Source organism: Stomoxys calcitrans, chromosome 2, assembly GCF_963082655.1.
Source record: "Stomoxys calcitrans chromosome 2, idStoCalc2.1, whole genome shotgun sequence".
In the NCBI taxonomy this organism is placed as follows: domain Eukaryota; kingdom Metazoa; phylum Arthropoda; class Insecta; order Diptera; family Muscidae; genus Stomoxys; species Stomoxys calcitrans.
Window position 1 is genome coordinate 193,846,594 of NC_081553.1, and position 23,372 is coordinate 193,869,965.

At 38.8% G+C, this 23,372-nt stretch overlaps 1 protein-coding gene across 6 annotated transcripts in view; it reads left to right on the plus strand.

Moving 5' to 3' along the window:
• The window catches only part of LOC106090482 (histone-lysine N-methyltransferase, H3 lysine-79 specific), a 154,576-nt gene that overhangs the window by 122,723 nt on the left and 8,481 nt on the right, over nucleotides 1-23,372 (plus strand). For 2 of the 6 annotated variants that reach the window (XM_013256683.2, XM_013256686.2), the window contains exons 3-8: nucleotides 1,266-2,935; nucleotides 6,247-6,830; nucleotides 6,899-7,074; nucleotides 10,231-14,577; nucleotides 14,842-15,141; nucleotides 15,214-15,567. In XM_013256683.2, the coding sequence (XP_013112137.2) occupies nucleotides 2,657-2,935; nucleotides 6,247-6,830; nucleotides 6,899-7,074; nucleotides 10,231-14,577; nucleotides 14,842-15,141; nucleotides 15,214-15,567 (6,040 nt within the window). In that variant the 5' untranslated portion in view covers nucleotides 1,266-2,656. Of the gene's footprint in view, nucleotides 1-1,265; nucleotides 2,936-6,246; nucleotides 6,831-6,898; nucleotides 7,075-10,230; nucleotides 14,578-14,841; nucleotides 15,142-15,213; nucleotides 16,045-16,447; nucleotides 16,548-23,372 lie in introns of those variants that run through there. The other 4 variants (XM_013256682.2, XM_013256684.2, XM_013256685.2 and 1 more) reach the window with 3 other exon arrangements.

Consider the following 23,372-nt stretch of genomic DNA (forward strand, 5'->3'; position numbering starts at 1 on the left):
TTACTTGTAGTTATTCTCTTGTTTTTCAGAGTAATCTTTAAGTTTTTGGGGTGGGGCTTACTGGTCCTGCACCCCAACTGTATGGATTGTTTGGATCTTAACAAGTTAAATCAAATGTAAAGAGCCGAGATGTATATGATTTGGGGGCAGCCGTCTATCTTGAATATTATATTTTATCTATATTAGATAAAAAATTAAGGTCTCTGCCAACTATTTGATATTTTGGCAACTCTCTGAATAAAAAAAAAAAAACACAAAAGTCCCATTAGTTTTAATAGAAAACAGAGCAATACATAAAAAGGAGATTTTAGTGAAAAAATAGCTGGAGAAATCCGAAAAGAGTCATCACTTTACCAAAAGTATATGCTCAAACTAAATACGATATTTGCTAGCATTTTGGGGACATTTCTTATAAATGTCCCCAAACTAAACATTTGAATACAAAAAGTCGTCAAAGTATGCCACTTACAAATATTGATACAAGCTTTATTTTTAATGATTTTCTCAAGGTTTCTGCCAATTCTTTAAAATTTTGGCAACAATAAAAAACCACAAAAATCCCATTAGTTTTAACAGAAAACAAGGCAATGCATAAAAAAAATTAGTGAAAAAATGGCTGGAGAAATCCGAAAAGAGTCATCATTATACAAAAAATATATGCTCAAACTATATGATATTTGCTAACATTTTGTGGACATTTCTTATAAATGTACCCAAACTAAACATTTGAATACAAAATGTCCTCAAAGTATGCCACTTACAAATATTGATACAAACTTTATTTTTAATGATTTTCTTAAAGTTTTTGCCAGCTCTTTGAAATTTTGGCAACAATAAAAAAGCACAAAAATCCCATCAGTTTTAATAGAAAACAGGGCAATACATAAAAATGGTATTTTAGTGAACAAATGGCTGGAGAAATCCGAAAAGAGTCATCATTTGACAAAAAATATATGCTCAAACTATATGATATTTGCTAACATTTTGGGGACATTTCTTTAAAATGTCCCCAAACTAAACTTTTGAATACAAAAAGTCCTCAAAGTATGCCACTTACAAATATTGATACAAGCTTTATTTTTAATGTTTTTCTCAAATATAACAATTTCAAAATATTTGTTTTTTCATATAATTACGATTTATTTAATTTTATACATCTCACTCATATTTAAACTTCAGTTTGTTTTTTGTTTACTTATTATATTATTTGCAAAAAATCAATTTATTTTTGACATTTTTCTCCCATTTTCTATTTCTTTTTTCAGACTCTTTTTGTGCTCTTCTTATACATAAATATGCGGGAATAGAAAAAGATTGTATACACGTTGAAAAAATACACTCAGATATAACGGAAATATATATATTTTGAACAAAAAAATCTCTGTCTGATGTATATACAAATTTTCGCAGACCAAAAGCAAATGAGTAATTTAAACGCGCGTTTAACATAAAAAGTATATATTTTTTCGGACCAAACAAAAACGCAATGCATACGGCTGTTAACAAGGAATCTACGAATAGTTTATCGCTGATTAAAATGATGAATTTGTGCGAAAATGTATCGCTTTCTTAATGCACAACAACATAGAAGCAGAGCAAAATTACGCAATTATCATCAGTTGTTGTTATATTTCGTTATATTAATTAAAAGAAAAGTTGTAAATGTTGTCGTCATCAACAACGACGTCAACAACTACTTGTTCGCTGCCAGCATCAACGCTTCTTCTATTTTAGTGGTAGCGTATGATGGTATGAACTCAGCTCTACTACGGCTCAACAAAAATCGTGCGTGTAAATATCGTGTGGAACAAAAATAACAGAGCAACAACCAGAAATCGGGAGAAATACATAAAAAACGCAAAACTATTTAATAATAATAATTATAATAACAATAATAAAAATAGCAATAATAATTCTCACAACGCTTGTTAATACGGAAGACATTAGAGAAATCCAGAGATAACCAAAACCTAAACTCCTTCCTGCCATCATTCATCATTACGTAAAACCGATTGAATCAATCTATTTTATTTTGTTTTAACTTAATTTTAATATATATATGCATACACATATATATATACATATGCATTCATATACATACAAATTGTGTTACATATTTCGATAATTTATTTTGCTAATCATACAAAAACAACAAAAGGAGAGAGAAAAATCATTTTATTTTGGATTAAACATAAACCATTGTATATTTTAAACAACAACAACCAATAACAAAACGTAACAAAAAACTGCCTTTACCAACCAAACAAATTAACAAAAACAACAACAACCAGAACCAGAGAATAAGGACAACAATTCGAATATTTAAAAATAAAAAACAAACAAAAAAAATATAAAAATACCCACCGAAAATACTGGGCTTAAAATTTGTAACGCTTTTATTTAAACAACATCAAAAACATTTGGAAAGCAACAACAAAAAACCCACAAAATTCCAGACACTAAATATTAAAGCATCTATTCTTGGGTCATCGTTTGTTTTGCTACAAACTTGCCACCCTCTAAACTCGTTCGCTGTTTATTTGGAACCTTCTCCCATTTTCATTGAGTGATTGAAAGCAACGCCATCTTCATATTGTCTTTAAATTGCTGTTGAATTGGCCAATCTGTTGTTCATTCGGTTTTCCATTAAAGAGATATGGCAACACCTCAAGTCAAAGACTTGGTGTTGCGTTCGCCAGCTGGTTCATCCGAGGTCATAACATTCTCATGGCCCCTGCAAGTCGGCACCGGCCAAGATCGTCACGACAATGGCATCGATATTATTGATACAATTAAATTTGTATGCGATGAACTGCCCAGCATCTCGTCGGCCTTCGAGGAGATTAATCTTAATCATATAGACACTGCCTGTTATAAGACTATGACAAATCTTGTCGATCGTTTCAATAAAGCTGTTGACAGTATTGTTGCATTGGTAAGTATTTTCATTTTAAATATTTCACCTTTATATTCCAAAAAATAAATTTATCATTTAATTTTTTGTTTTATTAACTGGCTCGTCTGGCAACCCATCGCTCCTGTTTCGAGTTATCCCTTAGGATCTGTGTAGGAAAATCTTAAATATGTGGAAGAGCGAGGTGAAGTCGTCCAAGAGTCTCATTTTGCTACTTGATAGAGGAGAAGAATGAATTGTGCAAGGTGCTCTCTAAGCGTCCCAGAAATATGTTTTTCTAATCTTTCGCATGATTACCCTTTGGTACCTATACTGGGAATCTCTAAATAACTGCAAGAGCAAGCTGAAGAAGTCATGAGTCTGATTTTAAAAGTCGATAGGGAAAATTATTGAATCTAACAGGTTTTGCAGGTTGCTCTCTATGGATCCAAGAGCCATTGAGAACAATCTGAAGCATGCATCTGGATAGAATGTACAGGGACCTGCACAGTTAATCTCTAAAAAAGTGCAAGAAGAAGGTGAAGACGTGAAAAGGGCTTCAAGGGCCTGATTTTGAGAGTTGATAGAGGAAGTTAGTGAGTGTATTATGTTCGCAGGGAGCTCTCAAAGGAATCAAGGGCACTTGAGAACATTCTGAAAGATTAACCTGAACAGAATTCAGCTCTGATACGCTCAAGCTATAGACTTGAGACGGACTTCCATTGGTGCCCCAACGTAACCTGAGGGTCGATATACTCGGATAGGATTGATGTCTCTCTGATACAAAATAGAGCCGAGGCTTATAAAGGAATGGAAATTAGGCTGAACGGGAAATTCAATTGAACCCTACACGTCGCTGGGAAGGCGTACTACCTGCTGTGTTACAAAGAGCAGGACCGCCTCCTTGAGAGAATTTTAGAAGCTGCGACATGTTGGGGTGTTTTTCACGCCGTAAGCGCGGAAAACAAGCCGCTCCCTACACATTAGTCTCCCATCTTTGGTCTTAAAAGCCCTAGAGAGACTACTTGACATGTGTATTAAGGACCGTTTCGACCTTTTACTGGCACTGGGCTATCAGCATGCTTACACTCCAGCACGGGATAGCTGTGAGTACCATACAAGCTGGAGCATTGAGGTCCGATCTGTGTGGTGTTCAATGCTGTCACGAGAAGCTTAGCTGCGAGCTACAAGTCGCGTCCACAGGTTGCGGATAGTGGAATGCTCCATTCAGAGTAGCTGTAACGGTAGTCGCAGACAATACGCGGTATCGAGAGGAGAGTCTCAGTGAGAGGTTGGGTGGCACCAACTCTTGCACAAAAACTGAGTGCCAACGATGCGCGATATGACAAGGCGAGTTATTGGCGCCTTTAAATAACCAATGGCCAACCTGTACCCGCGGCGATCGGTCCTTGGACCGGAACGAGCTTGCTCACCTACAGGAGCTTGACGAGGATCGCCACCACCACATAAAAATGAGGGTACAACAACAGCATGCTTACCCCAAGGTGGTCCGGTTGAAAGTCCACTTCATGATGTCTCTCAATTTCGGCACGGGATAACTATGAGCACCAGGTAGACTGGAGCTTTGAGCTCTTGATCTGAATTAGGTTTATACGCTGCTAAAAGTTCGGATAATCCACGCATCATTGACAGAGGTCTTGATTAGGAGGATGGAGTTTATCCTCCCTTTTATGGTTTCTGTTTTTCAAAAGGATTCTCAGGTATTTTCGACAGGGAGAGGGTGAAAGTCGTTGGATGGCCGATTCCTTCCTCCTTCTACGGACTTCGTTCAGGCCAACGGACCCCAGAAAGACTGAGCTGGTACTAAAGCTTACGCAAGGAGGCAAAAGATTCGAGACATGTCCTGCATTGGATGGAGCTATCGCTTTCTTCGAATGCCAACTTCCTGAAAGTGATTCTTGACCAGAGAGAAAACCTCGACACAAATCGCAGCACATAGTCTAATATGAATGTATTTCGATTGTTCATGGTCCTCCAAAACCAAATTTAAACGGTGCCCCAAGTGAAATATAAGGAGTGTTATAAGGATGTTTGGGCAATTTATTTTAATCACCACTTTTACCAATCTGCCTTCAATCAGAATTGGCCATCACGTGGCACATAGCTTCACGCGCTTTATATATTGTGGGCAGTTGCATTGCTATTCGTCTTCCCTCGAGCACACTACGAACTGAACGTAAACACTACGAACTGAACTCTCTACTTCATCCAGTTAATAGCTGGTACTTATATTGCCTATGTTTCCTGGGTTGAAAATTCTCAAGACCCCTTAAGTCCTTACCGGGTCCAATTTTATTGACATGTTTTTGCATATTCATAATTTACGGTGTCAGTGAAATTATGAACATACGGTGTCAGTGAAATTATGAATATACGATGACCGTGCAAATGAAGCGTAGACTACGTTTTAGGTTGAGGGGATATTTACGACCTGCGGCCGAGTGTTTCACGGAACCCGACGGCATTTATCCTGAAGGCTGAGGAAACATGTACTCTGACTGGTAATTAGAACGTCAGGTCTTTGACGTCGCCGTAGATACTAAGAGGCGGACTTCTGCAGAGTTTATGATGTAAGAGTAGGAGTTGGAGATGGTCAAGCATCTTTTGTGCCACTACCCCGCATTTGCAAGAGGAAGACTCAGGAAAATGGGTGAATACCTCTTTCCGTTTCCGGATAACCTGAATTGATTGATGATGCTCTCACCGATGAGAGTTTCTCCCTGGTCCCCCTGTTTCTCTACATTTTTGCATTTTACGTTGTTTACCTTTTATCTAACTTTATGGTTTCTGCACCTTTGCGATGAAGAATCTAGCAAGCGATTTTGCTAGTCGCATGCCCTCTAGCCTAACATTGGTCTGATGGGATTTAACCGCATGCACCGTTGATGTCGATGACTGCATAAGTAATAAAGTACAAATAACTACAGCAATGGGATCGCGTTTACAGGATATCGACGACTCGTGGCCTAATACGACCTTTGGTAATGGGTTATTAAGTGAATTAGCTTGGGAGAATGACAGCAATGCGTCAACCGAACGAAGCCATACGAAGTTGTTTACACTGTACGGTTGCTACTATTGGATAGACCCGGACATAGAATTTCATGTGCGAATGTGTGTTGCGGTCCATCTATGCTTTAAATGATATATGACAGTATCTTCACTCACTGCACCTATCACCCACTTGGGTTTGCACCTATCAGGTTATTAAAAACTCCTCCACATATTTTCTTTTCGTTCCATGTTTTGTTTATATACTTTCATCATTTATACTACCAACTGTTCTAGCAAATTGGTTTCTTTTTTTTTAATAATTTTCCTTTATTTTACAGGAAAAAGGAACCTCACTGCCCGCAGAGCGTCTTAATAAATTCGCTCATCCCAGTCTTCTAAGACATATTTTACAATTAGTCTATAATTTTGCCGTACTCGATCCCGATAAATTGAACAATTATGAACCCTTTTCGCCGGAGGTATATGGCGAGACCTCCTACGAATTGGTGCTGCAGATGATCAAACATGTCAATGTCACCAACGATGATACGTTCATTGACTTGGGTTCGGGCGTGGGACAAGTTGTCTTACAAATGGCCGGCTCGTTTCCCCTCAAGACATGCATTGGCATTGAGAAGGCCGACACACCGGCACGTTACGCCGAACGTATGGATGTGTTTTTTCGCCAATTTATGGCATGGTTTGGCAAACGTTTCTGCGAATACAAACTGATAAAGGGGGATTTCTTGGTCGATGAGCATCGAGAGAAAATAACCAGCTCATCATTGGTGTTTGTCAATAATTTTGCATTCGGACCGAATGTGGACCATCAGCTGAAGGAACGTTTCGCCGATTTAAGAGATGGTGCCCGTGTGGTGTCATCAAAATCTTTTTGCCCTTTGAATTTTCGCATAACTGACAGGTGAGAAGTGATAAATGCGTTATGATAATAAAATAAGATGTAAAACTCATTTTTCTTTGTTTTTCCAGAAATTTAAGTGACATAGGCACCATAATGCATGTTAGCGAAATACCTCCCCTAAAGGGTTCTGTATCATGGACGTGTAAACCGGTTTCATATTATCTTCATGTTATCGATCGTACTATATTAGAACGTTATTTTCAACGTCTTAAAACTCAAAAAGGTGCTGAAAACGATCATGTGGGTAAGTTGTGGCCATCGTGTGATGACCCCTGGATACGTAATTTTTGTGCAAAACTCTCAAACATTCCTTAAAGACAATAAAAATTCGTTCGTAACACAGCATGTGTGACGATGTGTTGTGGGTCACCAAGTTAACTCTACTATATCGTCAAAGATAAGAAAATTATGCAGCTATCGACGCTTGAAGTCCTAATCTCGCCGTAACAACAAACTCACACAGTACCAGAGTGAACACGAGCATTAAATCGACTCGTATCCCAACTTCATTTGTATTCTTCATTTTCTCACATTGGATTTTTTTCTTTCCATCACCACACGAATTTTTCATTTCTCTATGCTTTTCACATTTTCGAACCTGCAATTGTTTTCATATCGAAAAATTGAATAGCTTGTATCGATTTTCAATGTTTTTTCGAAATTAAAACTCCCTACCCCAAAAAAATTAACACTGGAATTCCAAATGTATTCCCAAAATAATTCTCAACTTTCAATATATTATTCGAAAATAATTACATACTTTTAAATCGATTTTATTATGCATTTATGTGTGAGAGTGTGTGTGTCACTTCAAAATGTTGAACTATAGCCATTTTGATATACTAATGGTCAAAAAAGAATTTTTTGTAGGAAGTTTATTAAAGGAAAACATCTTTCAGTTATTTGGAGCTGCAATTAAAAGTTTACATGACATTTTTATGAAGAAAGTAAGTTTTATTTGAAGAAAATACATGGATAGCTAGGACTTACTTATGATACACTCTATCAAAACTCTGGGACATAAATTTAAAGCAAACTTGTATAGCGTCATCAATGTAGAGACATTGATAAAAATTCAAATAGTGTATCCAGAGGTTGTTTAAAATGTATATTTTCAAATTCAAATGCTGTTGTTAGTTTATAAGCATTCGTCGAAGGTTGGCTGAGTGTCCAGATTCCTTTGGGGTCTACCCAAAGTTTCGATGCAAGGGGTACCTTTAGTTCCCAATGGAAAGGGTACTAAAACTACCCTTATCCCTTTTCGAAAGTGTTCTAAAACTACCCTTTCCGTATGGAGAGGGTACTAAAACTACACTTTCCGTATGGAGAGGGTACTAAAACATCCCTTTCCCTATGCTAAAACTACCCTCTGCCTATGGAAAGGGTTCTTTAACTACCCTTTCCCTATGGGAAGGGTACTAAAACTACCCTTTCCATTTGAAAAGTATACTAAAACTATACTTTGCATAGGGAAAGGGTACTAAAACTACACTTTCCATATTGAAAGGGTACTACAACTACCCTTTACATTGGGAAAGGGTACTAAACAAACCCTTTTTATAGGGAAAGGGTACTAAAACTATCCTTTTTATGGGGAAAGGGTACTAACAATACGCTCTCCATAGGGAAAGGGTACTAAATCTACCCTTTCCATAGGGAAAGGGTACTAAAACTACACTTTCCCCATGAAAAGGGTACGAAACTTATCCTCTCCCTATCGAAAGTTTACTAGGTTTATTACCCGTTCCCAATGGGAAGTGGTAATTTTAGTACCCTTTCCCCATGGAAAGGGAACTAAAACTACATTTTCCCTGTGGAAAGGGTACAAAGCTACGCTTTCCCTACGGAAAGGATCTACTAAAACTTCCCTTTTTTATATTGAAAGGATACTAAAACTACCCTTTTTATAGAGAAAGTGTACTAAAACTACCCGTTCCATAGAAAAAGGGTACTAAAACTACCCTTTCTTTATGGAAAGGGTACTTAAACCACCCATTTCCTATGGAAAGGGAACTAAAACTACATTTCGCTATGGAAAGGGTACTAAAACTACTCTTTACCTATGGAAAAGGTACTAAAACTACTCTTTCCCTATGAAAAGGGTACTAAAACTACCCTCTCCCTATGGAAGGGTACTTTAACTACCCTTTCCCTATGGGAAGGGTACTTAAGCTACCCTTTCCTTATAGAAAGAATACTACAAACTACCCTTTCGCTATGGAAAGGGTACTAAAACTACGCTTTCCCTATGGAAAGGATACTAATACTACACTTTCCCTATGGAAAGGGTTCTAAAACTACCCTTTCTATAGGGAAATGGTAGTTTTTGTTTTTGTACCCTTTCCCTATGGACCACAACTACTCTTTTCCTATTAAAAGGGTACTGAAACTATCTTTTCCCTATTGAAAGGATACTAAAACTACCCTTTCCCTATTGAAAGGATACTAAAACTACCCTCTCCCTATGGAAAGGGTACTTTAACTACCCTTTCCCTATTGGAAAGGTACTAAAACTATCCTTTCCTTATAGAAAGAGTACTAAAACTACCTTTTCTCTATGGAAAGGGTACAAGAACTACCCTTTCCCTACGGAAAGGGTCTAAAACTGCGCTTTCCCTATGGAAAGGGTACCAAACCTACCCTTTCCCTATTGGAAGGGTACTAAAACTACCCTTTCCTTATAGAAAGGGTACTAAAACTACCCTTTCCCTTTGGAAAGGTTACTAAAACTACCCTTTCCCTTTGGAAAGGGTACTAAAACTACCCTCTCCCTATAGAAAGGGTACTTTTACTACCCTCTTCCTATAGAAAGGGTAATTTAACTACCCTTTCTTTATGGAAAGGGTATTAAAACTACCCTTTCTTTATGGAAAGGGTACTATTGATAATTGCGACACTTATCCCAGGCAACTTTTCACTTCATGGATTAACTCATTGATGGCTCACTTCGTGAGGCATGGCAATATATCTCAAATATCTCTTCGGATAGTTTGAAAAGGCAGTCGATGATCACCATTTGCAGGATGGAGGAAACCTTTTATAGCTCTTATAACTGGAAAAATGGAATTAACTTTCAACTTTAAAGTCGGTTATATTTAAAGCCGACGTAGTTATGTTTGTGCTCTTATGCATTCATTTTTTTCAAATAGATCTAACTTTCATTCGTACATGTTCATGTCATAATTTTTGGTCCAAATAAATCAGCTTTAACCTTTAGCGAAGAAATCTAATGTTTCTCGAAGAGGTCTTAACATATGTAGACCTCTTTTTTGGATGTTTTTTGCATCTCTAACGTAATAAAAATAAGAATTCTTTACATTCCATTAAGTGACATGAAATCAAGACCAAGAAACCAACTAATTAGCCTTTTCCAATTTGTTCCCTTTTATTTGGATTTTAGGTGGATCGACGCGTACCACTAGGGATCGTGCCAAGCGTGAAGCTAACAACCAGGCTTTGGGTAATTCTCAAAATTCATCATTGACAGCTCGCACAAGTTCACCAGCGGCTAATGCCGCCAATGGCATCACAGGCGCTACAGCCACAATGGCGACGGCCAGCACCAACAGCACCTCTACTGTCACTAAGACTAGGCAACAACAACAGCAGCAACAACAACAGCAGCAGCAACGCTCCAACGAAATGGAGACCTCTACCGAAAGTGATGGTGATGCGTTAACAACAAACGGTGGCAATAGTAATGGCAGCGGAGGTCCCATTACCCGGAAGAATTGGTCCGATTGGGCCAGCTCCAAGGGCAAGAGCTCGCAATCCGACGAAGAGGAAAATAATAATTCTATAGCAACAACAACAACCGCATCATCCACCCGCACTGTTCGTACCACAACACAAAAGAAACGCAAGAAATTAACTCGCAAAGCGGCCATTGCTAGCAAAAGTGCTGCTGCTGCCGCCCAAAGGGAGGCTGCGGCCAAGGAGCGTGCCGAAGCAGCCGCTGCAGCCTCCAAAGATAATTCCTCCAAGGAGGATGGCGGTAGTGGTAATACCACTGGTGGAGCTAAAAGTGCAACTACTTCTGGCGGTCGCAAGGGCCGTCTGAAAAAGGGCGCTGTTCGTGGCAGACGTTGTGCCAACATTGCCGGTCTGGAAGTATTGCACAAACAAACTTTGCTCTCCACCTCTGTGGAGGCAATGAGCAAGAAATTACCACCTGCACCAGGTTGTGTGGATCAACAATTGACCTCATTGTTGACCCAAAATATGGCCCATCGGGAACTCGATATACCCACATCGCCTCAGGATACCCCCTATGCTTTGCAAATTTTGCTAGATGTCTTCCGCTCCCAGTACATGGCCATGATCGAACAAATGAAATCGAAAGCTTTTGTGCCCAATATCAAGAAGCAAATACAAATGGAGCAGGAACGCAAACAGCGTATCAAGAATCGTGCCTCCCAATTGGACAAACAGATAAAGGTGTTGATAGATGATAGTGTGGCTTTGCTGAAAGTGCGCATGAATGAATTGGGCATCAATGTATCTTCGCCCAATGATCTGATAGCTAAGGCCAAGGAAATCGTTGGACGCCACAAGGAACTGCAGGGTGTCGCGAAGAAGATTCAAAGTCAGGTTACCGCCTATGAAATGGAACAAAGGCGTTTATTAAAGAAACAATTACAACATCTGCCCGAATATCAATGTCTGTATGGGGCCAATGGCAAGACAAAGTTACATGACTTACCGGGTGGCGAACTTTCTGAAGCAGCTGCCCATGAGCTCGTACTGAAAGAAATTGCCAATACCTTGGCGCAAAGAAAGAAATTGGTGGCCCAAGTGTCCTGCATAGAAAAGGAAGCCAAGAGCTTGGAAAAGGCTGCCGAAGAGAGAAGAGCTACCGCAACCCTGTTGGCCCAAGGCACAAATATCATAATGACCAACCCCGCCACTAGTTCAAATAGCAGCATGAGTTCCCCATTGAATCAACCACTCCAACTTACCACCCACAATCATGTCAATACGATATCTATTAATCATGTGTCGAATACCAACTCGTTGAACTCTTCTTCCTCCAGCGCATCCGCTGCACCTGTCTCCTCTTTAGTGCCAAACAGTTCAGCAATGCAACCATCGATAACAGTGACGAAAACCACTGGAAAATCATCAAGACGAGCACGGGATCATCGTTCTCGTTCCCAGGAATGGCCGGATGTGCCTGATGTTGGCAAAATCGAGGAAAGTAATCCAGAAGTGCTGGCGCAGAAAATACTGGAGACGGGCAGAAAAATTGAAGCCAGCAAGCTGGCCATGGCAAATGCGAAACAACATCAACAGCAGCCCTTGGCTTTGAACAACCATCATTATCAGCAACAGCAGCAAGCGCACCAACAACATCCGCAGCAGCTGCAGCACCATCACCTACATCAGCAGCAGCAGCATCACCACCATAATCAGCATGCCTCACACTCGCAACCACCTCCACATCATCACCCTGAGGATAAACCATATCGCAGCAAACACCAACGTTCTGCGAGCAATGAGCATTTGCCAGGCATACCATTTTCTGGGCAATTCTCGCAAGCTCCGCCAGATGCATCCGCATTAATGCCGGCACCGAAACATAGAGGGGAACATCCCCTCAATGCTGGGCTTACTTCAGTAGCCAACAGCAACAACAACAACAACCTGAATAACACAATGCGCCAAATGAATGGTCCCTCAATGGCCAGCAGCAGCACTTTGCCAAAGTGTGAATTGCCTGGCATGCGTAAGAGCCATAGCGCCACTAATGCCGCATCTGCCCCAGTGGTTAGCATTCAGGAGTCTCCCAAAGTGGCCAATTTTGAAGATAGACTCAAGAGCATAATAACATCTGCCCTCAATGAAGACCAAGAGCAGCGCAAGGCTCAGCAAGTGAATCAAGTACATGTGGAAGTCTCTCCCGCCACCCAGCAATCGCCCGCTCCAAAGCGTAGTAAACATGGGGGCACTGTAGCCTCGTCCTCCTCCTCAGCGAGCAATGCCCACAGTTCACTGACCAATATCATCAATGTGGCCACCCATGGTATGACCCATTTAAATGCTACAACCACAATATCGCCCATAAATACAGCTTTGCCGCCACCACCGTCGCAAAGTAAATATGGACCGCCAACGCCCTCGTCTAAGGCCATGTTGCAACCCATCAATAATTCAACGTCTTCCGCAGTAGTCAATTCTGCAGCATCGTCAAAAGGGGGTTCTTCTTCCACCTCCAAGTATCATCCACATCATGGGCCTTTAAATCATCAAGCAGCAGCGGCTGCAGCAGCCGGGTCACATCTCAACAACCATACCTATGGACATCCTTCAATTACTTCGGAGCATAATATGCTTAGAAGACGCAGTTCTGTTAGTGCTGCTAGCTACGAACAATTCTTAGCCCAACAACAACAACACCAGCAACAGCAGCAGCATCTTCACCAACAGCAACAACAGATGCTGTTAAATTCGAATAGCCAACAACATCTGCCATTGGAATTTAAGCAACCTCCCTTGGAAAATCATCATCATTTGGGCCATCAACAACGCTCGAACAGTCGTGAAATGCTGCAAATCGACGAACCAGTGCGCTCAAGTTCGGCCAATTCCGATTCAGCTTTACCCTATTACCCACCAACGCGTGATCGACTTATGTCCATGGAGCGAAGTAATAGCAGAGAATCGGCCGCCATGGCAGCTCAACATCATGGAGGACAAGCACAACAGCAGCAACCACCAAGCCGACCAAGTTCGAATTCGTCCCAACCCGATTACACACAAGTGTCGCCGGCAAAAATGGCCTTGAGGCGTCATCTGTCACAGGAGAAACTTAATCTGCATGTACCGCCGGTACAAGGCAATGGTGGCAGTGGCAATTCCATGCCTGCCATGGCCTCAAAAACTATTGGCGATTTGGTTAATGGAGAAATCGAGCGAACATTGGAAATAACCCATCAGTCCATAATAAATGCAGCGGTTAATATGTCGACGGTGGGAACTGCTTCAGGGGAACGTAATCCCTATCTGCTAGATCGCAGCATTTATGCCACTGGCAGCGAACAACAACGTGAAAGAGATCGCTCCAATGAGAGGGAGAGAGAGAGGGAAAGGGAACGTGAGCGAGAGCGTGAACGAGAACGAATGATAATCAACAATAGTGCCCAACGACCAGAACGTGTTCATGTTAAAGTAGTGGATGAGCCACAGCAGTTGGCCGCATCCGCTGGCGGCTATGCCGAGATATCATCAAGAGCAACGACAGCTTCTGAAACAAAATCCGCATATGCCCACAATCTAGCCACCTTAGCAAATGTTGCATATCAGCATAAGTCTATGGTTGGATCGAATGGTGGACCTGCGGGGCCTTCACCGCCCTCAGCGGCACATCATGGCCCGGGCACTTCGTCGGGATCGACGTCTTCTTCTTCAGCTTCGCGGCACTATAATAATCGTGAAAGGGATGCCACCAATATGAACACATCTGCCGCCTATCCACATTTGCCCTCGAGCTCTGGCAAGGTTTCGTCGAACAGTGGAAATTCTGCATCCTCATCGACTAACAGAGACTACCAGCCGGTTGCCTTGCCAAGGGCTGAAATGAAACCTTGTATAGAGGCATATTTTCAAGAAGAACAGCACCACCCACAGCAGCAACAAATGCCACACCATCATCATCATACGTCTAGCTCAACTCATTCACACAAATCCAGCAAGGATAAACATTCGAGTAGGAATAATCGTTTAAACGGCACCAATCCTCCGCTTGAAGGTAAGTTCTTACGCCCTTTGCCACTTTGGTGGTAGAATGGTTGTCTCCAGTCTGTCTGGTTTCGATCTTTATTTTTTGTTAAGCTGTACATAAAACACCGATTATTTGGAAATTCCTTTCTGGGGCGGTTCCTGTGTAAGTCCCATTTCGACGACCATTAGAGTTGTAGTGAGCTCATTTAGATCATCTTCCCAAATGCTTTTCTATGACCTTTCCTACAGTTTAATAATTCAGCAATTTCAATGCTTTGTCTACCACCATTAGGCTTGGCCGCTTCCTTGATGGCTTCACATGGCCGCTTCCTTGATGGCAAATTTCGCGAAGAACATGAGGAACGACAAAAAAGAGCTGCGGCTGCCTCTACCTCAAATAGTGGTAATGCCTCCAATACCAGCAGTAGTGGACACAACAACGACCACAATATAAATTCCGGCCAACAACAACAACATAATCGACATGCAGAACATTATGGTACCAACTCGTATGGCCAACAACAGCAGCAGCAACCAACATCTTCCAATCACAATAGCCACCATCACAATGGATCTCCCATGAAGGTGGAACGTAAGTTCTAATTGTTGGCAGAGATTTGTCTGAGATCATAAAGTTTGAACAATTACTTATATTTCTTTGCAGTTGGTGTGAAAAGAACCTCACCTATGACCAATCATCATCCAAGGGCGGCAAAGATACCCCACTATTCGCATGAACAGAACCCAATGGCGCACACAAGTTCTGGTGGAGGAAATAATAATCATCCTCTTCACCATCAGCAGCAGTCGCAGCATCATCAACAAACACAACATCATGCTAGCCATCATCACCATCATCCTGGCCAAGCAGCGTCTTCAACATCCTTGGGCAATCCTTATGCAAATACAAATGGAGGATTGCCAAGCAATGCACATGGACACCATAATGCTAGTGGTTATCCACCGCATTCGCATTCGCCCTCGTCTTCGTCATCATCGTCTTCAGCACATAGACGTGGTAATAATAAATTGAACATGGAACCTTTACTCATGAGTCCCGAAATCAATTCAATTATGGGCGGTGATGATGTACAGCGTTCTTTGCAGCAGAATTCAGCAGCAGCAACTAAGCCTATGGCGTCGTCATCATCATCGGCCAGTAATAGAACTGCTGTTAATAATAGCCATCATCATCACCATCATAAACAACAACAACAGCATGGCCATTATCAACAGCAGCAACAACAACAACACCACCTTAATAATAATAACCACCACCACCAACATCAAAATCATCACAGCCAACAGCAACAACAGCATCATTCTTCCTCCTCCAACACTATGAACAACAGCAATATTCACAACAACAACAGTCATCAGCAACATCATCAACAACAACAACAACATTTATCACATAATTCGGCAAGCAATACCTCTGCTGCAGCAGCTCTGACAAACACAAATTCTGTTGTGGGAGGTCGTGCCGCAGATGATGGTAAGCTTGACATTTCTAATAATTCCACTCAAAGCTTTCAAATACACCAAAACAATAATATGCACCACCACCACAACCATAACTACCATCACTCATCCAATCACTATCACGACATAAACGAACCCATTAATTATAACTCACATAATGTAACATCTAGCACCCTATCCTCCACCCCCACTTCCCCGAATTCTCAGACTAGCCGTACAACAACAATAATGGCAGGACAAGATCATATCATCAGTCCAAAACGTGCTAAAAATAATGACATTGTCTCTGAGATAACTGCTATGCCTTATGCTATATCTACTATAAGCAACACTAATTTCACCACAACCTCATCAAATTCACCACGACTAACATCAAAACAACTTTTCTCATCACCTTCTCCCTCCTCCCCCATCAGAGGCTATCCCCCCCTAAATGCACAGATTGATGAGCAGTCATATGCAGATGATAATGATCATGATCAAAATTCAAGCAGTGACAATTATAGTGGCGAATAATCGGTCCAACAACAACAATCATAATATTATTATTATACAATTATGATAATACAACAATGTTACAACAAATTTTGCCTTTGTTTTTAACTCTTTTCTTTTGTATCTCAAATTTCTAAGTTTATTTTTTAAATCTATGTTTATTAATAATTATACAATAATATTGTTGCAATCTTTTTTTTACTTATATACATACATAGTAGATGAATGTTCTTTAAAACCTGTTAAGAAATTTTTATTTTGTTTATTCAATTTATTGATGGAAAAACACACAGAATATTAAAAAAACTAAATTTTTTGTTTTATTTTCATGTTTTGTTTTTGTTCACTACATGTACATGCATATATGTATTTTTTATGTTTGTTTAAGTGTTGTTCTAAATTTGTTGTTTATGTTGTTGTTATTTATATTGTAATGTTAGTTGAAAGGAATTGAGCAGGGTTGTTAAATGTCCGCTAACGGTATCTTTTAATGGGCTGTTCACATTGAAGGACGTAAAGCTATTTTATCGATTATAGAATTATCGATAAATATAGCTTGTTTTTAGCAGCGTTATATAAACATGAGTAATGAATTGTTTGAAAATGTAAAATTTTATGTTTCTATTGAATAATCACATACATAGTTTTTTTCGCCATATGTTTATCCGTTTTATTGGAGTCGCCATTTTTTTCAGATCTTGTTTTTTGTCTGTTTTTGCGCTAAATAAGTCGTTTTGGTTTACCATTTTCTACTGCAGAACAAAGGTAATTCGTAAATGGCTTAAGGTATTTTCACATCACATCATTTGTTTATGTCTTTAATCTAAATTTTTTTTACGTTTCATTGTCCTTTGAAACGGTTTAAAGGTTTGCATACATTGTCTGTCTTACAAACAATCTCATAACGCTGCATACTACAACATTACGGCACTTTCAAAAGGTGATGTATGGCCGTTTTCTCATTCTTCGGTTACAATTAATCGTATGGATATTCTTCTGGCTAAACGAATTTGGTTTTCTGAATATTTGTTTATAACTACCCCTAACTGGCAGATGGGTGACTTTTCGTCCCAATAGATACAGCTATTTATTGTTTACCGCGTACTTATCCAGTAAGAATTTGCAGGAGAGTAAGAAACTTCTGCTGGAGAAAAAACCCTCCAGAAATTTGCAAGCTCTCATTAACAAAACTTAATTTTTTTCGCTCTCACACTCTCTCTTACTGTGAAACGAACGACTTTCTGTAAAAGTTTGTGTACACGAAGACTTATTGCTGATTGTTGCGTAATGTTGCCGTATCCTCTAAATTACCTTAAAAGTGTACGAGAAAATTAGTTTCTGTTTTCGTATTTGTCGTGGAAATTTTTAATTGTTCTGCAAACGGAATTTGTCAGCAGTTAAATGTTTTTGTTTCCATACCAAAACACGTTTTTTTTATCTGCAATTATTGTTTTCTCTATTTAGTTTAGTTTTTCGCAAATAAATAAGGAAGAACGAACCATTGAAAACAATAAAACATACGAAAATGATGCCGGCAATGGTTTAAGTGTTGCCACCTTTATTTTTTTTTTTTTTGCCATTTTCATCACTATAAACAGAGTACTACTTTTCCGCCTATTTTAAGCCAACGTTTCGCCGACGTTTTTTTATATGGAGTTTGACAGCATTCCGCTTGAAAAGCTGGACAGAATACTCAGCTTAAACGAGTAAAATCGTTCGAAATATCTCTATTGTGAATTATGTACCTTTTTATTGAATGGGAATTTTTGAAATTTAGAACTCGAATGTTTAAATCGAGCATTATTTATAAAAACTTTGACAAAAAAATTACCTACAACTGGTATAACTTCCATTAAAATTGAGTTAAATTTGTATTCGATACGAAAGCGCATTCGATCACCTATGCGGTAATTCGGCCCAGATTTGTTAACAGTAGGTTTATCCCCAAGATAAATTAATGTTACGGTTAAGCTGTCATTAGACGATAAGACATGTCATATCAGCTGTGACTTTCTGTTTTCATAAGACTTGTCTTATGTACGTCGAATACGAAAGAGCGCGCTTTAATCGCCATGACGTTTTGTCATATGTGTTGTACTTTTTTTTATAAACATGTATGTACATGTATGTTCGATAAAATAAAAGCATAATTTAATCGAAAAAGTTGCATATTTACTGCAAAATCCATTTGCCATATTAAATTTTTTGTACGTATCACACGATGTGTACAACTTCAGAGTTTCTGTTTTTATACCCTCCACCATAGGATGAGAGTATACTTATTTCGTCATTCTGTTTGTAACACCTCGAAATATGCATCTAAGACCCCATAAAGTATATATATTCTTGATCGTCGTGACATTTAAAGTCGAACTAGCCATGATCGTCTGTCGAAAGCACGCTAAAGCTAGGCGCTTGAAATTTGCACATATACTTTCTATTAGTGTAGTTTGGTTGAGATTGTAAATTGGCCAAATCGGTCCATGTTTTGATAAAGCTGCCATATAAACCGATCTTGGGTCTTGACTTCTTAAGCCTCTAGAGGGCGCAATTATCGTCCGATTTGACTGAAATTTTGCACGTAGTGTTTTGGTATCACTTCCAAACACTGTGTTTATCGGTTTATAACCTGATATAGCTGCCATATAAACCGATCTTGGGTCTTGACTTCTTAAGCCTCTAGGGGGCGCAATTCTCATCCGACTTGGCAGAAATTTTGTACTACGGCTTCTCCCAAGACTTTCAATATACGTGCCCAATATGGTCGGAATCGATCTATAGCTTGATCCGGCTCCCATATAAACTGATCTCCCGATTTTGCTTCTTGAGCCCCTACAAGGCTCAATTCTTATCCGAATGGACTGAAATATTACACAATGACTTCTGCAATGTTCAGCATTCAATTCATTTATGGTCCGAATACCGCGCAAAGAACTCGTTAATGCGATCTATGGTGGAGGGTATATAAGATTCGACCCGGCCGAACTTAACACGCTCTTACTTTTTGAAATTACATATTATATGTCTTATCGTCTAATGGCAGCTTCAGCTAACACGAACTACGAGAAACCTGCCCTTAGCCAGTTTGTTTTGACAGGTTTGCTTGACTCTTGGTAGATTTATTAAGGTAGGAACTTTGAACGATTGGTCAATTTGATTTTGTTAGAATGATTTTTAAAATAGCTACGAAAACGATATTTAATTCACGAAATACAAAAAAAAAAAACGAAAAAAATTTCAAGGAAATAAGTTAATATTGTAATATGGCTTTCAAAGTTATGGTATATGCCAACTAAGGGTTGGTACTCTGTTAAGACAAACAGAGTACCAACTCTTAATGGTACTCTTCACATGAGCAACCATAGATAATTAATATATTAAGATGTACTTTGGGGCTCTTCCAAAATGCGCTACGTGCAAAGATTAGAAATAAACGAAGAAAATTTAGAGAAGAGAGAATTTTGCGAGCACTATGAATGAGCAATAAAAGTGATTTAGCAATTTTTCAATCAATTATGGCCATTTTTTTTTTTGCTTTTAAACTTTAAATTAGTTTTACAAAACATTTTTTAACTTTCTTGTTAGCTTCTTTTTGTTTATTTAATTGTGTTTTTAATGCTCGTAGTTTTTATGTTCACTCATTCCTTTTTTGTCTCTCTTGAGATGACTCTTACGAAAGAAACAAAAGTGAAGGTCAGATTTCTAATCGTTTCACATAGAAGAGATTTTTTTTGGGAGAGGAAAGGATCATCTATAAGAATCTACTGTCTATGTGAGCAACTGTCAAACCCCATATAAAAAGAAATAAGAAGTGAAGAATGTGTAGAAAAAATAAACAGTTTTGTACGTTTATGACTCAATGATAACACTTCAAAACAATATGAATTTGTAATATGAATGCAAGATCTGTGTACCAAATTTCCACAATGGAAAGGCTAAATTCGGGCGCAGCGGACTATATTATACCCTACACCACCGAGTCTACCTACTACTTTCAGTACATTGAACCTGTTACTTAATCTACTCCAACTTAAATTTTGTACACGTACTGACATATTGAATAGAAATGTAATATTTTTCATACGATGGGACCTAAATTTTGCCTACTGCAGTCATATATATAAATCTGAATTGATTTTGATGAAATTTTCCACACATATTAATATTGGGGCGTAAAATAAATGACCCCATACCAAATTTTGTAAAGATTGTGGCGAAAATTGGACAACAAATGCGACTTGTACCTTAAGCACAAGAATACATGGACAGACAGACAGACCGACATAGCGACACGCTGGCAAAATAATGATGGTAATATCAATATTTTATTTTTTGTCTGAATATCGATTGATATTTTTCCTGTCAATATTATCGACAAAGTTAAATTTTTTACAAGCTTATACAAAAATAAGCAATCTGACACTGACTGTATATAAAATACATTTTCTTCCGATTGGGCTTACATTTTGTACAATGATTTCTTTCATGACTTTCAACTGACTTACTAAATTTAATTTTTTTAGGTTTGTAGTTTTATTGCTTCTTTATAAATCGATCTCCTGATTTTTTTATCATTTAGTTTGAAATATAGGTGATGGGAAATCAACGATAGTATCGATACTATAGATGTATCGAAAATGTCGAATGTTGCGATTATCGATAATTTGCCAGCTCTAGCAGGATTCACTGAATAAAGTTACGCCAAGCGGTCAGCCAACATACAATTTTTTTTTATTTTTGGTAGTACTTGGCATTGAGGATGTCAACTTGACTCTTTTTACAATAATTCTTTGTTTACGTTTTCTCCTATTTGATGACATTTTCAATCGGCATATTTGGTATCATTAATGATATACATGGGGCCTATCCACTTTATGTTTTCGCAAGTGACCTAACCTTCTATTAGTGAATCCTGCAGCTCTAGTTAACAAGTATTTGACATTTGAAGTCCTTAAACTATTTATTATATGAAAAATATATGCTATAAAAAATTAACATAGTTAAGGAGAATTGTGGTGGTAAAATAAAATCCAATGTCTCATATCGATTTTTCGAATTTTATGGAACGCAAACGATAAAAAAAAACACATAAATTACGTTTTTTGGTGAATCCTTACAGTTTTTATTTATTTTGTGAATATAATTTATTATTTTTAAACTCTTTTCTAACATACCCCTCTAACCATTACACAATTTCATGTAAATATCAAACACATTGCATTATCGGCCGATAACATTTGAAGAATATACAAAAAGAGAAAATAGTTGTGGGCGAATCGTATACCATTAAGGCAAAACACATGACCTGCAATTAAAGGGATTGGCTTAAACAATCCAGTCATGTATAAAATATAAATTTTTAATAGGGATTCATCTCTTTTTACGAGCTACCGGGCGCGTCCACAGGTTGCGGATAGTGGAATGCTCCACACGCAGTAGTTGCAACGGCAGTCGCGGACAATCACGGGTATCGAACGGAGAGTCTCAGTGAAAGGTCGGGCAGAACTGGCTCTTGCACAAATACTGAGTACTTGTGATGTTCGATATGACAAGGCGAGTTAATGGCGCCTTTAAATAAGCAATGGCCACCATGTTCTCGCGGCGATCAGAACAAGCTTGCTCACCTACAGGAGCTTGACGAGGATCGCCAACTCCACATAAAAATGTGGCTAAAACAACAACTGTTTTGTGTTTCTGCTAAAATAAAACAAGACTAATATTGGCGATGTTGATGAATTTTGGGACTGGGCTACTCTCTAACTCCCACACCCAGAAACATCCTTATATATATATACAAATACATCAAATGCAGTTCGGTTGGGATTGTTAATGTGCCATATCGGTCGAATGTTTTGATATATATGCCATATAAACCGATCTTGGATCTTGGCTTCTTGAGCCACTAGAACGCGCAATTCTTATCCGATTTGGCTGAAATTTTGTACAACGGCTTCTCCCATGACCTTCAAAACATACGTGTCATATGATTTGAATCGGTCTATAGCCTGATACACTTTCCATATAAACCGATCCCTCTATTTTACTTCTTGAGCCTCTAAAGGACGCAATTCTTATTCGAATTGCTTGAAATTTTACACAATGACTTCTACTATGGTCTCCAACATTCAATTTATGGTCCGAATCGGACCATAACTTGATTTAGCTCCAAAAACATAATATTTTTTTTATTTTATCCTTTGTTAGCCTACAAAGAGATACCGGGAAAAGAACTCGAAAAATGCAATCCGTAGTGGAGGGTATATAAGATTCGGCCCGGCCGAACTTAGCACGCTTTTACTTGTTATTTATAGATTTTTTGTCCTAATTTACACTATGCAATTTCACTTGCGCCAATTCTTTGTTTGTATGAATGAGAATTGATGGGTTGGGTTACCTCTTCCATTCCCCTTACCTCTCTCTCCAACAAACTGTTGATTGTCGAATGTAAAGAGTGATTTTTGAAGACCTATAGGAAAGTTTTCCAAAAAAAACCTACAATTCAAAAGGTCCATCCGCTTAGTCCAACATTGGCATACTCTTTCAAACATTTCGGCTGGTATTTTTTGTCCTAATTTACACTATGCAATTTCACTTGCGCCAATTCTTTGTTTGTATGAATGAGAATTGATGGGTTGGGTTTCCTCTTCCATTCCCCTTACCTCTCTCTCTCCAACAAACTGTTACATTCGTAAAGAGTGATTTTTGAAGACCTATAGGAAAGTTTTCCAAAAAAAAACCTACAATTCAAAAGGTCCATCCGCTTAATCCAACATTGGCATACTCTTTCAAACATACGTTATGCCACCAGCCCATAAACCGCACCAAACTGTGAACTTTTCTGGATGC